The 13,237-nt window shown below is 42.7% G+C and overlaps 1 protein-coding gene across 5 annotated transcripts in view; it reads right to left on the reverse strand.

The window, feature by feature from the left end:
• NTRK2 (neurotrophic receptor tyrosine kinase 2) overlaps positions 1 to 13,237 on the reverse strand; it is a 318,349-nt gene that overhangs the window by 285,833 nt on the left and 19,279 nt on the right. For all 5 annotated transcript variants that reach the window (XM_032840565.1, XM_032840563.1, XM_032840566.1 and 2 more), the window contains exons 2-4: positions 5,560 to 5,634; positions 5,372 to 5,443; positions 728 to 796 (exon numbers count right to left, since the gene is read on the reverse strand). In XM_032840565.1, coding sequence (XP_032696456.1) covers positions 728 to 796; positions 5,372 to 5,443; positions 5,560 to 5,634 — 216 coding nt within the window. The remainder of the gene's footprint in view (positions 1 to 727; positions 797 to 5,371; positions 5,444 to 5,559; positions 5,635 to 13,237) is intronic.

Genomic DNA, 13,237 nt, shown 5'->3' on the forward strand with positions numbered 1-13,237 from the left:
TACATCCTGGTATTCAAAGGCCTTGTCCGTCTGGGCTTCCACTGACATGCAGAGCTTCCACTTTGGGGTTCTTTGGGCAACTTACTATAGGAATATCTACAGTTTCTATTTGCTTCATGGGGCCAGAGCAAGAATTGAGCACACCCGGAAACACTGGCTATCAGTCACTAACACGTGGCAATCTTTCTTCCTATCATTTTGCAGCAAAGGACATTAGAGCATAAGGATAAATCCTGAGTGCAGGGGCAGACCCAGAAGAAAATCTCACAAGGATGGGCAGGGAGGGAGAAGGATGACCTCTCCTCCAACATCCATCAAGCACCAGCGGGCACCAGCGAGTTCTGCCCATGGGTATTTCCTCTTTGACTGGCTCTGCTTTCCATGAGGGCCTGGACATCACCAACGCTATGAGACATGTCACCCTTGTAACGCAAAGCAACCCCCCCCAATCTTTTTCCACTTTCCCTCCTTTAGAAAACAAATCTTTATTTAAAAACAACATTTAAACTCATCCTAAATGATACCTCACTGTTGAGATTTCTGAGTTTTGGTTACTGAATCAGGTTTATATGAGGGGATAAAAAAGTGGAAAAAAACCAAGAAGTCATTTTTTAAGAGTTTTGATATAAAAATAGATCTGCACATCACTCATTTAACAAAAAAAATACTTAATGACTCTTTCCTCTGAAACTGTTTCCCCGAATGCCACACAAGGATCATTACTTACAGCTCAGACAAGTCAAGGTGACGAAAATGCTTCCTAGACAAGCTTGTCAGTTTGTTTCGAGTAAAATTGCTGAAAGAAACCAAAAACATTAAATGTGAATTAAAAAATGTGACATCTCAAGAAGCGTGTATGCAAATAGAGATTTTTTTCAAAATATAGTTTTATTGGATCATGGTTCATGCCTTCCTCCGACCATCATCTCTTTCTTCCATCTGGAGTAACAACTTAGTTTTTCGTGCCTCTGCTAAAATTCTTGTCCGGAGGGTAGGGGGAGAGGTGAGTGTAATTTCCAAAAAGTCTCTTTTTCATCTCTTTCTTAACCAAAGGTTTATTTTTCTTATGTTGATTCAGAGCCAAGTTATATACCTCCTAGATCTCTGACCTCTGAACAATTAACAGAAAGAATTAATTTAATCTAATTTAAAATCATAAAACTCACTAGGGAAAAAGATGGTTTAAAACTAAACAGCATTGGGAGCCTAGGTGGCTCAGTGGGTTAAGCCTCTGCCTTCAGCTCAGGTCATGATCTCAGGGTCCTGGGATTGAGCCCCGCATCAGGCTCTCTGCTCAGCAGGGAGCCTGCTTCCTCCTCTCTCTCTGCCTGCCTCTCTGCCTACTTGTCATCTCTGTTAAATAAATGAATAAAATCTTTAAAAAAAAAATCTGGACCAACCAGATGGTGAAAAGTCAAAGAAACCAAGTCATATTTGTGATTGAAAAAATACCAATGAATCTACTGACATGTTCTGAATACCTAGTTTTGTTCAATGGGCAGGAGTTTCCATTTCTGATGATCAGGGCTGTAAGGTCCTGAGTTGGAAAATTCAGGGCCATAATCCTGGCAGCTAACTTGTTCCGTGAATGTGTTTACTGGTTGAATTTATTCAAAAAGTGTCCAATGCTTGGGTCTCCAGACACGTGTTTAATAACTAGCAGGAATGTAAAACAAACATCAACTTGGACAGAAACCGCCAAGCCCTCAACAAATTGCACTGAGCCTTTCGGGATCTGTTTCCTGTTCCGAAAGCGCTGGGCAGAGAGGAAAGAGCCAGAGGGTCTCTGCCCCTTCCCTGAGGCTAGTCTTCTGTGTCAGCCCAGCAAACTCATGGGTTGCTCAGACATCCCACTATGTCTGACCAGTCACCCTCAGGGAGGGGTTCGAACCCAGGAGCTAATGTAGAAGCAGAGACTGGTCACGTGATGCATACAGAAACTGCTGTTCCAGGGTCCCCCAGTTCGAGACTGCATGTGTCCTCACCCTGCCTCCTTCTATACGGAGAGTCCCACTCACCCAAACCCCTACCTACACAAGTGGTTCCTCTTCCTTTGATGCTTGCTTCTGCTATCTTTACACCGAGCATAAAGTGCTCACCCACATGAAAAAATAATCCACTGGGAAGTTGTAAAATGTGCTCACATACATCTTTTTTCTTTTGGAACGTGACTTAAGAATGAGTTTCAGGGGCGTCTGGGTGGCTCAGTGGGTTAAGCCTCTGCCTTCAGCTCAGGTCATGATCTCAGGGTCCTGGGATCAAGCCCCACATCGGGGTCCCTGCTCAGTGGGGAGCCTGCTTTCCCCTCTCTCTCTGCCTGACTCTCTGCTGCTTGTGATCTCTGTCAAATAAATAAATAAAATATTAAAAAAAAAAAAAGAATGAGTATCATTGGAGTATCACACATTGAAAAGTCATTCTGCCTGTGTTCTCCAGGTATCTTCAGAAACCACCACCCTCTGAAGGAAACACAAACAAAACCAGGACTCTTCCTCCCAAGAAGAACCAGGAGAGAGCAGGCAAACAAAGAGGACCCTCCGGTCAAGGTCTCAGTCAGCGACAAAGCCCCCCGTCGGCGCCAGCAGCAGCTGGCCCTCTCGGGCTGCCAGCCACATGGCCCAGAGTGGGGTCACATGCCAAAGAACAAGACGAGTTTTATGAACCATACTTATTATGGGGGACAAAAGCCAAAAAAGAGGAGGAGGGGAGGAGGAAAAATCAACAATCCTCTTACTGTTTGATGACAGAACTTTGCAAAGAAACTAATTAGCACCTCGGCAAAGCCCCTGGAAAATACAAACACTGGCTTTTCTCACAACCCCTGGGTTCTCAGACACCGGGGAGGAATTGAAGGCACCAAGAAATAAAGTGACCAGTCACAGGTGCGGCGGACAGTCCCCACACGATGCAGAATATGCCCAGGGCAGAGGGAGGGGTGGTGAGACAGGATCCAATCCGAATCTCCCTAAAACCCGAAGTGAAATACTGCTATTGCAAACACTGTTATATCGTTGGGGAGACTCAGATAATCAGGATACGCCCCCCCGCCACCCAGTAAAGAGAAACACTTTCTAATGCACATTTCTTCTTCCGCACCCTGGTCTCCACAGTGTCGATACCCGAGAGGACTGCAGAAACTCAGCAAAAACAAGCCAGCGCCCGAGTCCCCAGTCCTTAGCGGAGGTCGGGACTCAGGTCTGCAAAAGCAAACACTTGATTTGCAGCCTCCTCCATCCCTGCCATTCTCAAAGCCAACTGCTTAATTTAAATTTAATTCTGGTGATGAGGAGCCTCTGTCATCCATGAACACTGTATATGAAGTTTACTGGCATGACTGACTGCCTGAATATTGTCTAACTTCATTCTGTCTTAATACTTGATCATGCCTCTATGTCAATAGAGTTTTTGTTGCTTGACCAATGACCTGGCTTCCTGGCCACTGCCTTTTAAACAAACCATCTAAGATATGTCCATCTCTTCGGTTTTCCACTCTCAAATGGCACCTCTTTGGGAGACAGGGATAGCTAGTTGGTTTTATATAAGTGGTTACAGCACACAGAATGCCATTAAAATTATTCTTCCATATATCACCCTGAAAAAATACACCAGCAGCTCTGGTGTTCCTATAAATGGCATGCAACAGGGAGGAAGGGGAAGCATGAAGAGGTAGAGTAAGCCCTCTTATGAATAAGTCCCCTTATAAATAAATACATTTATTACTAAAACGACAATTAACCATAGCCCACTGTACACATCACATTGTTAGGGGAAGTGATGGGGTAAAACAGCCCATAAAATGGGGTCGGGAGAGTAATTCAGGTGGAATGTTAGCCATAATGAAAATACTAGAACTTAACCACCGAGGTCATTAATTACATTTAAGCGATGGCTTTAGAGCATTTTAACTTTTTTTTTTTTTTCTCTCAGACTTCTGTCTTGTTCGTGGCCTCAAGACCCACACAGACATCAGATCTGTGCAGGCAAAACAACCACAGAGATGAGGCCAGAAAAGCATTTAAATGAAATACATGAATCAAGCTCTGTGGGGTTTTATCACAATTTTGCTGAATGTTTTGTATCCTTATTCTACAGACGTCATTTTTAAACAGACTTCATCATTAGCACCACCTAAATAAAATACAAAGTCATGAAACTAGTTTTAGGAAGTTCAGGTTTTTCATAAAATCAAAATCTACAGAAAGTGTCTAAGCAACTTGCTCCAAGACAGTGATTTCTTTTATGACTGGCACGGAAATCATCTGGGGAGCTGTTCTCCCCAAGAAAAGAAAGAGGATAAATATTATAAGAAGGGCCGGTTCTCTAATTACACGGACGGCATAGATTTTATTTCCTGTGTAAGAGCTCGGCCAGAGGTGGGCCCTGGAGTCATAACTCTGTCACTTTCCATGTGCGGACCCAAGCAAATCCCTGAACTTCCTCAGTCCGGTTTTATGTCCACGAAATGGGAACCAAAAAAGTCTTTCCTGCCAACTGTCGGAAAATTCAAGTGAGGTAACGTGGGAGAGAGTCCTACAGGTAAACTGTAGAGGAGGAGACAGAAAAGCATCATTACGGAGAATCTGCAAAGCACCCAAAGGCCAACAACTGCAGGCAACGTGTCCACACTGAACATTCAGGGCTCAGGGAACACCCGTCGGAGCTGAGGGCCAGGCGAGCCTCTGTTGAATGAAGAAACCTCTCAGGAAGGCCCTACCTTTTGGACGACGGGCCATCACCTGACAGGATATAGCAGCAAACACCCTGAGAAATCCCACAGTCCGTATTTCCAGCTGACTTCAGTTGACAAAGCATCAGCGTGACTTGGGGGCCAACACTTGCTATCTTATAATCATCTGAACCTCGGGCGGGTCCCATGATTGATTTTTCTCCATTTTTATCAATCACGACAGATAGCATTGAGAAAATGAACTTTGAAAAGCGAATCTATGGGGGCAGGGGAACACTTTGGTGATTTTTAGTTCCCTAAAAAGGCCATGGCTAAGTCAGTTTCTTTTAATTCCACTAGTTTGATGTCTTCCAGGGAACATGTCATGATTCCAAGGAAAAGAATCAAGGACCGTGTACCAGGACATAGTTTTCACATCAGACTCTGCTGCTGGCCTGTTGCTCCATCCAAGATGGAAATGGCCCAGAAATCCACGAAAGGGAATACACAGTCTGTTCTGAGTACCCCTCTGAAAAGCTATTCAAAAACCAAAGCTAACATGTCTCAGCTATTGTCACATGTATGCTAACTTTAAAACAAACAAACAAAAAAAAAAGGAGGTTGAGTCTTGGTAAAAAAGGAAGAGAGGGGAAAACTATTGAATAATTTGGGACCCAGGAAGCAAAAGAATCAACCTTTACTTACATGTGCTGTAAGTTGCTGTTTTTCAGAAAGGCTTTATGAGCCACAAATTTTAATCCGGAATCCACGATTGTCCTAAGAAAAAACATAAAATTGCATGTACATTAGAATGAACTGGTAAATGCCCGCTTGACTATAACAGAACCTAAGAGAAAGGTCTGAAATAAGGTACGCTAGTCCTGAGTACTTACAGATTTTTCAGTCCTGCATAAGCTTCAACATCATCTTCGTTGATGATTTCCAACCTTTTCTGATTGGCAATGTAGCTGCAAAAAGCGCAGAGAGTGAAAACCAGTGACTCAGAATCCAGACAGTACATGAAAAGAATGGGTAGCTTCCATCCTACCTCACCAGGGCAGCAAGCCCTCCCCACCCACCTGAGCCCCACCTGTTTCCTTAAAATATAGAAAAGGAGGGGGGATGGAATGTGACTGGGAAGAAACCATGATTGAGCCGGTTTCAAGGTCAACGACAGGTTCACCAAGTTTCATTTTTTTCCTTGATCCTGTTATCACTTCGAACTAACAAATTCAGTCTGTCTCTCTTTTCAAGGGATCCCCTGTGTACAGAGGGGAAAATAACCTGGAAATGCATCCACTACCTCTCAAAAGTGTTCCTCCTTATGGTGATGGCCACAGGGATGCTGGCATCGTCACACGCAAGACAGATCACATCTTTCTCCACATGCCATGATAACCGGTCACTCCTTCTTTCTACCTCTTAAAACACTGAAGCCAATTCTCTCCTTTCTCTCCCTCCTCCGCTCCCTCTTTTCCTGTCCCAGGATCCCCTTTTCCTGCTCCTGTCATGTCAGCACTCCTACCAATATCCCCTTTCAGGAACCACATTCACAAAGGCAATGTGGTCCTAGAGTACTCTCTGTAGGAACCCTCCTCTTCCCCACCCACCAGACCCTCAAATACAGAAGGAAAATGGTGACTGACAGGACAGAGGATTCATCCCCTTGACCATGACGACTGGCTTAGAGATGTTCATGTGGCCTCAACCAGACCAATGAATATTTTCCCTAAAATTGAATAGATGATGCTCGGACAGAGAAAGACTTTTTCCCTGAGATCCTACTTGAAAGGTTATGCAGGCCCAGGGCCTCCATGAGAAATTTTCCTGCCACAATGAAAGAGACCATCTAACAATAGTCAGCACACAGAAGGAAAAAGAGCTGCGAGATATAATAAGAGAGAAGACCGGAAAAATGCCATTTGAGCCCTTGGATCTAGGTATCTCTGAGGTTAAATGTCACTAATGGAAGTTTGATCTGAATTTCTGTCACTTCCAACCAATAAAATCCCTAGTAATACAAACACAAAGCTATTAAACCTACCGCCGTGGAATTTCCTTGTGCTACAGTTATTCGAGTCCTGTCTATTCATTTATCCTAGGTCATAACCTCTTTGAAGACAGCTGAATCCTGTTCTATAATTCTTAATATCACCACAGCATCTAGCAAAGTACCTTGCACAAGGTAGGTATTCAAAAGGTAAAGGGTAGATAGATGAATGGATGGGTGGATGGGCGGGTGGGTGGACAGATGGATGGACGGACGGACACATCCATGGATAGGCAACAGCTGGAGTTCCAAAGGCACCATAAGAAGCTGTGTCAGGATGGGTCTTCCCCTTTCTTTTTCAAAAAAAAAAAAATTAAGATATGTAACATATTACCATGAAGACATTGAAAGCAAATATGCAGGCCTGCTCTTAACCACCATGAGTTAAATGAAAAACAGTAACTAGTGGGGGAGAAAATCCAGCATCTGTGGGTCCCTTCTTCTACACAATCCAGAAAAGGAAAAATGGATGTTAAGATACATGGTAAGAGTTGGGGCACCCATTTTTAGAAAATAGATTTTAGAAATCAGGTAAAATAAGGAAATGCTCTGAGATAGCAAAATCAGACCAAAGAAAAATGATTTTCAAAGGATCCACATAAACATTTTCTCTGTTTCATTGGGAAAAAAAAAAAAAAAAAAAGCAACCTCCAGGATAGAAGGAGACATCTTCTGTTCAAAAATCTTGGTTCTCCCTGATATCCAGGGTCTGGCACTTAAATAGATGCACAGAAAGGATTCACTCCCTGCTCTCTTTCTACTACACTGGAAGGAAACACTATTAAGACTCCAACCTAGTGCTTAAACAATTTTCAACATCAAGATTTTTTATGAAATATTTCTAAATCATGACACTTCAGATTATTTAAATTATTCCACTATATTTTCAATACAGATCATAGTGACCTCCCTTTTCTCAATTATCTCCCAATAAGAACTTCATTCCAGAGACCCCCTAAATATTAATCCTTTTTTCATGTAATTGGCAGCAAAAGGGGCAGATAGCAAGGGCCTGGTTTCCTTTGCAGTCACAGCCAGGACTTCCAGAGAAGCCTGTTCTTGCCTTATAGCTGAGCTAGCATGGTACCTGTCACTGTTCTGAAAGAGTTTTTCAGATCTCTTGGTGAGACCACCATTGTGTCCTCCATGCTTATGGCAGGGGCCTGATACTCAACAGGTTCTTAGTCAACATCTGTGTCACAAAGCATTTATCTTTAACTTTTCTTTTAGTTATTGATGGCCTTTGTTTTTTTAATTTCATTTTTCATCAGATTTTTAATTGACAAACTCCCCAGTTGTATTCATGAAAAACAATGAGCTAAAATAAATTAAAATGGAGGACATAGAAGAATGAAAAGGGCAGAGATATCAACAGAGTGAGGAATTAGGTTCAAAATACATATGCTGCTAGTAAAGGGTCACAGGCTTAATTCTAAGCTTTCTAGTTACCGAAACCCTAGAAAAGAAGGAAAAGGAGATAAATTTCATCAGTGGTAAATTCAGAGTATTCACGAGATGAAAATATGTCAGACGTTAAGCAAAGCCTAATGGTTCTTAGATCTAAGACCAGACAGGAGATTGTGTGGAAAACCATCAAAAGAACCATGTGAAATTATGAGAAATGGTCACCAGAGAATACTTTTCCACTGTGGAGGCAGGAATACTCTGGATAAATCATGAAGGTTTCTCCCAGTTAGAATGGAAAAACTAACAGAAGAGCTGGATTAAAAAGTGGGTAAGTGCCCTCCAGAAGCCAAGAATTGCCCTTCGTAAGTTACCATCTGCAGACATACCCACAACACAGCTGCCCGCTATAAACTGCTCATCGATTCTACACCCACGGCCAAGAAATTTTCCTGAGCTACCTCGAAGTGAGGAATCACAGGGTTAGAATGGAAACCAGTACAGGTAATAACAAACAATCCACAGAAGGGAAACCTCAGTAGCCAAGAAACAGATGAAAAACTGCTCACCCCACAAAAAATCTGAAGAGCAAATTACAGGCTGACAATATAGGGACGCTTGGGAGGCTCAGTCTGCTAAGCTTCTGCCTTCGACTCAGGTCATAATCCCAGGGTTCTGGGATCGAGTCGCACATCAGGCTCCCTGTTCAGTGGGATGGGGAGTCAGCTTCTCCCTCTCCCTCTATCCCTGCTTGTGCTCTTTCTCGCTTACTCTCTCTCAAACAAATAAAATCTTTTAAAAATATTTAAAAGAAAATAAAGTCTGACCATATAAAGCATTTCCAAGGATGTGGGGATTTCTCCTACATTGTTAGAGGGAGTGTAATTTGGCACAATCACTTTGAAGAGCAGTTCGTCCTGGAAAATGATCCATCAGCACACTTTACAACTCAGTAATCTCATCTCTGGGTATTTACCCGAGAAAAATTCTTACACACACACATACACACACATACACACACACGTACGTACAAGAATATTCACTGTAATACAGTCAGAATTCGAAGTCAGAAACCACCCAGATGTCCATCAATTAAGAAAGAGAGGGGGTGTCTGGCTGGCTCAGTTGGAAGAGCATGGCAGCTCTTAATCTTGGGAACATGAGTTCAAGATTAGTTATATAAATAAAAAACCTAGGGGGGAAAAAAAAAAAAAAAAAAGAAAGAAACAGGAAACAACCAGAGGGGAAGTGGGAGGGTGATGAGGGAAATAGATGATGGGGATTCACCTGTTGTGATACATGGGTGATACATGGAAATGTTGAATCATATATTGCACACGTGAAATTAATAGTACACTGTATGTTAACCATACTGGAATTAAAGTTTTTTTTTTAATTTTTAAAAAGAAACAGAAAAAAAATAAGGTTTGAAGTTGAACCAGATCTTGTATTTGAGTAGGAAGAGATCATCACGCTGAGTGAGAAGGCTACATAAGCAAAATTGCACGCTGATATGTACATATGATACATCATGATTTATGTGAACTTTAAAAAATACACAGAAAACAACACTGCATAATGCTCACAGTCAAGGATATTTGTAAAACATAAAAAGAAGACTGTAGGAAGCCCACCTGGGGAAAGGAGGATGGTTCTATTTATTTTATTAAACTAGAAAACTATTTCTTATTAAAAGAGAAGAGACTTGTAACAAAAAAAGACAAAACGCTAGCACGCCAGTTCGGAATGTAAGTACAAGAAGTATTTTTTTTTTTTTTGAAATTTTTAAACTTCGGAAGAAAAAAGAAAGAAGGGGAAAGGGAAGAAGGAAGAAAGGGAGGGAGAGAGGAATGGAAAAAGACAGACAAAGAAAGCCACACAAGTAAAGTGACTGCAGGGACACTAGACCCCAGGGCTTCGGGGTTAGAAGGTGTTCACATACCCCCCAGGCTCAAGGTCATGATTTCCTAGACCACTGAAAAGACAGTCTTGAAAGCCTTCTGCTCCCGGCCCCAGAGCCGGGGGCGGGAACCAGGAGATTAAGGAGCATGTTGGACTGCCCCCTACTGGTGATTTCCACGTGCCTCCCGCAGGATATTGGCAACACCAGGCCTGGAGCCCTCAGCCGCAGGGTCCAAGCCAGGGTTAAGAGGGAGCGAGAAAGCGGAGGCCAGGATACACAGCTAGAAGACGCGTATCCAGGCCAGGCTTTGACTCCAAAGTGTCTTGAAACTCCAAGGGCTCTTGACTGAGTCAAACTTGGCTTATTAAAGCCCAGGGTTTTATTAAAACCAAGAAGTGTTTCGTTCCCCTCGAAGCAGTGGGAAAGCCTGGCATTTTGGGCACAAACCTTCCTCAGGAGCTTTCGCTCCATGATGACCCCTAACTTCTCTGACAAAAACTTAGGCCCCAGGTGTTTTAAGGTACAAGACATCAGCCCAGAGCCCATGTGCCAGCACCCGTCTGATAAGGAATCTCATGAATTAGCAGTTTTGGTTCTTCACAGAAAACTGTTTCTGCCGCCCTAACCTGCAGGCCCTGCCTTCATTCTCTTTTAGGCAAGTCATCAGCCTTTAAATGGTGACATGCAGACACAGTAGGTTTGGGTTTAATCTGGTACTCCTTAAGAATTTCTCTATTTACCTCCTTGGCCTCCCAGCCCCTGTGGCCCAACCCTCCATCAGTGATCTGTCTAGAATCATTGCTGGCCTCTAACCCTCCTGTTTTGCCCAAATATGCCTTCCTTCTTTCTCAAATCTACATAGAGGACCTCATCTTATAAGGGTTGTTTTAATAGTTGCTTTTCACTTTTGCTACATACCAGAATCACTGCCTATTGCCTTAAAAGCTGGATTGCATATTTAAGGGGCTTTTCAATGAATTCACCCAAATCTATTCTGGGACTCTACATTACCTAGAATACTGATTGATTTTGGGGAAACACCAAAAAGACTTTTTTTTTTTTTTCCAAATCGGAACATTTTTAGTCCATCAGTTGGCAACCAATTTTTTTTTTTTTTTTGTTAGCATTTATTGTACTTCTTAACTTTGTACTTAAGAATTAGAGAGAATGTGGAGTGCCTGGGTGACTCAGCTGACCAAGTGTCTGCCTTCAGCTCAGGTCATGATCTCAGGGTCCTGGGATCGAGCCCCACTCGGGCTCTCTGCTCAGTGGGGAGTCTGCTTCTCCCTCTCATTCTCCCTCCATGCTCTCCTTCTCAATCTCTCTCAAATAAATAAATAAAATATTTTTTTAAAACAATTAGGGAGAATGAAGGTTCTCTTTGTACCCACAATTGTATTTTTCTCTTAATCTACCTGACCCCCAACTGAGCTGTTAAATTCCTCAGAGGGAAAGGTCTTATTTATCTCACTGTATCTCGCTTCCTAGCATAGAGCTGATGTTCTTGGGATGCCTTTGACTTAAAGCAATCAAACAGATCCACAGGTTCCCCACTTGAGAGTTTTTATTATCCCATTAGAAAGACCAGACATAAACACACATGTGTGATAACAGGAAACAATCAGGTACAAAGCAAAGAAACAAAGTAAAGACAGTAGACTGTAACAGAGGAGGACGGAAAGCCAATTTCAAAAGCAAAATTAGTCCAATCTAGAAGCAAATTTAGATTGCAAGCATACAACATATTTAAACCAATGAATTTTTGTAATGATGAAAACTGATCACCCTTGGAAGAGGAGCCTTGATTTCCTACTGGCCCCCTCAGTCTCAAGAATGTTAAGATTAGAAATGGCCTGAAAGAGTCTTCAGATACCAGGTGCCTGGTGGCTCAATGGTTTAAAGCCTCTGCTTTCAGCTCAGGTCATGATCCCAGGGTCCTGGGATCGAGCCCCGCATCGTCTCTGCTCAGCGGGAAGTCTGCTTCCCCCCCCCTCTCTGCCTGCTTCTCTGCCTACTTGCGATTTCTGTCTGTCAGATGAATAAAAACAAAACCTTAAAAAAAAAAAAAAAGTCTTCAGATCCAGTGGTCCTTGACTTTGAAGGAGATGTCCTCTGAGGGGGACAGTGGTCACTGCCACCGTATTTGATCAGCAGATAAGAGAAGGGTCCAAGCAGAGGTCCAAATATGCTGAGAGGACACAGTGGAAGGAATTACAACATGTGACTGGGCAGGTCAGGAGAGGCCTAAATGGAGGTCAGGGCTTGCGAAGGGACCAGAGAGTTGAAAGGTAAAGAACACGAACATAAGCAAAGTCCATACTATTTGCCATTTAGTTCCAAAGCATCTCCAGTCTCAACTTGACATCCAGGACCTTCATTAAGACATTTTTGGGAGGGTAAAGAATTTCCTCTCCTTATGCTTAACAAAAAGCGTATGGGTGGCTTTTTTGGAAAAGAAGAGAGAAGAGGTAATTTTAGGCAAAATTCACAGAAACATTTCTGAATTACAGGTTCCTGGAAAGGGTACTCATCCCATTTGAAAAGATTTCACATTGGCTTGAACAGCCCTACCAGATAATTCCTACAGGTAATCTTCCAAAGGAACAAAGAGTGGCTTTAATGCATCTTGTCTTTGTGTGTATTAGCTCAACAGCCGTATTGCTCAAAAGTAAAATTTCCCTTTAGCTTAGACTTTATTGCCTGAACTGTACTTTGGCAACACATTAGAAAGAAAGGGAAACAGCAGTGAATATTTCTAATGGCCACTCTTCCAAATGGAATCACTTCCTGCTACCCGGGCCACCTTCTACAGCACCCCCACGCCACTACCAAATAAATAAATAAGCAAGCTAATAAAAGTAGAACTCATATGGCCACATGAGATTACGATATGCACCCAGGCTTACAGCCATGGAGTGAGGCATTTCAGTGCTGATGTGGACGGGATCCTCTCTACCAGAAGATTTCTTTCATAAGGAATAGAATAATCCTTAAAAACTACTGCCCTTGGTCTCTGGGTTCTACACAAGGCAGCTTCAGTTTCTCAGCAAAAATGCTGAAAGTTTTGAACGTCAATCCCTGAGCAGGTGCAAGCTATACTTTGATGGACCAAAGCAAGACTCCAGGTAGGAATGTCTCAATCTATGCTTAAAAGAATACACCAGTAGACTGGTCCGTTTTTAGGAGAGGGTGCATCACCCCAACTGTGAAGACA

The sequence above is a fragment of the Lontra canadensis genome, unplaced genomic scaffold (genome assembly GCF_010015895.1).
Source record: "Lontra canadensis isolate GAN:19392208 unplaced genomic scaffold, GSC_riverotter_1.0 scaffold113, whole genome shotgun sequence".
In the NCBI taxonomy this organism is placed as follows: Eukaryota; Metazoa; Chordata; class Mammalia; order Carnivora; family Mustelidae; genus Lontra; species Lontra canadensis.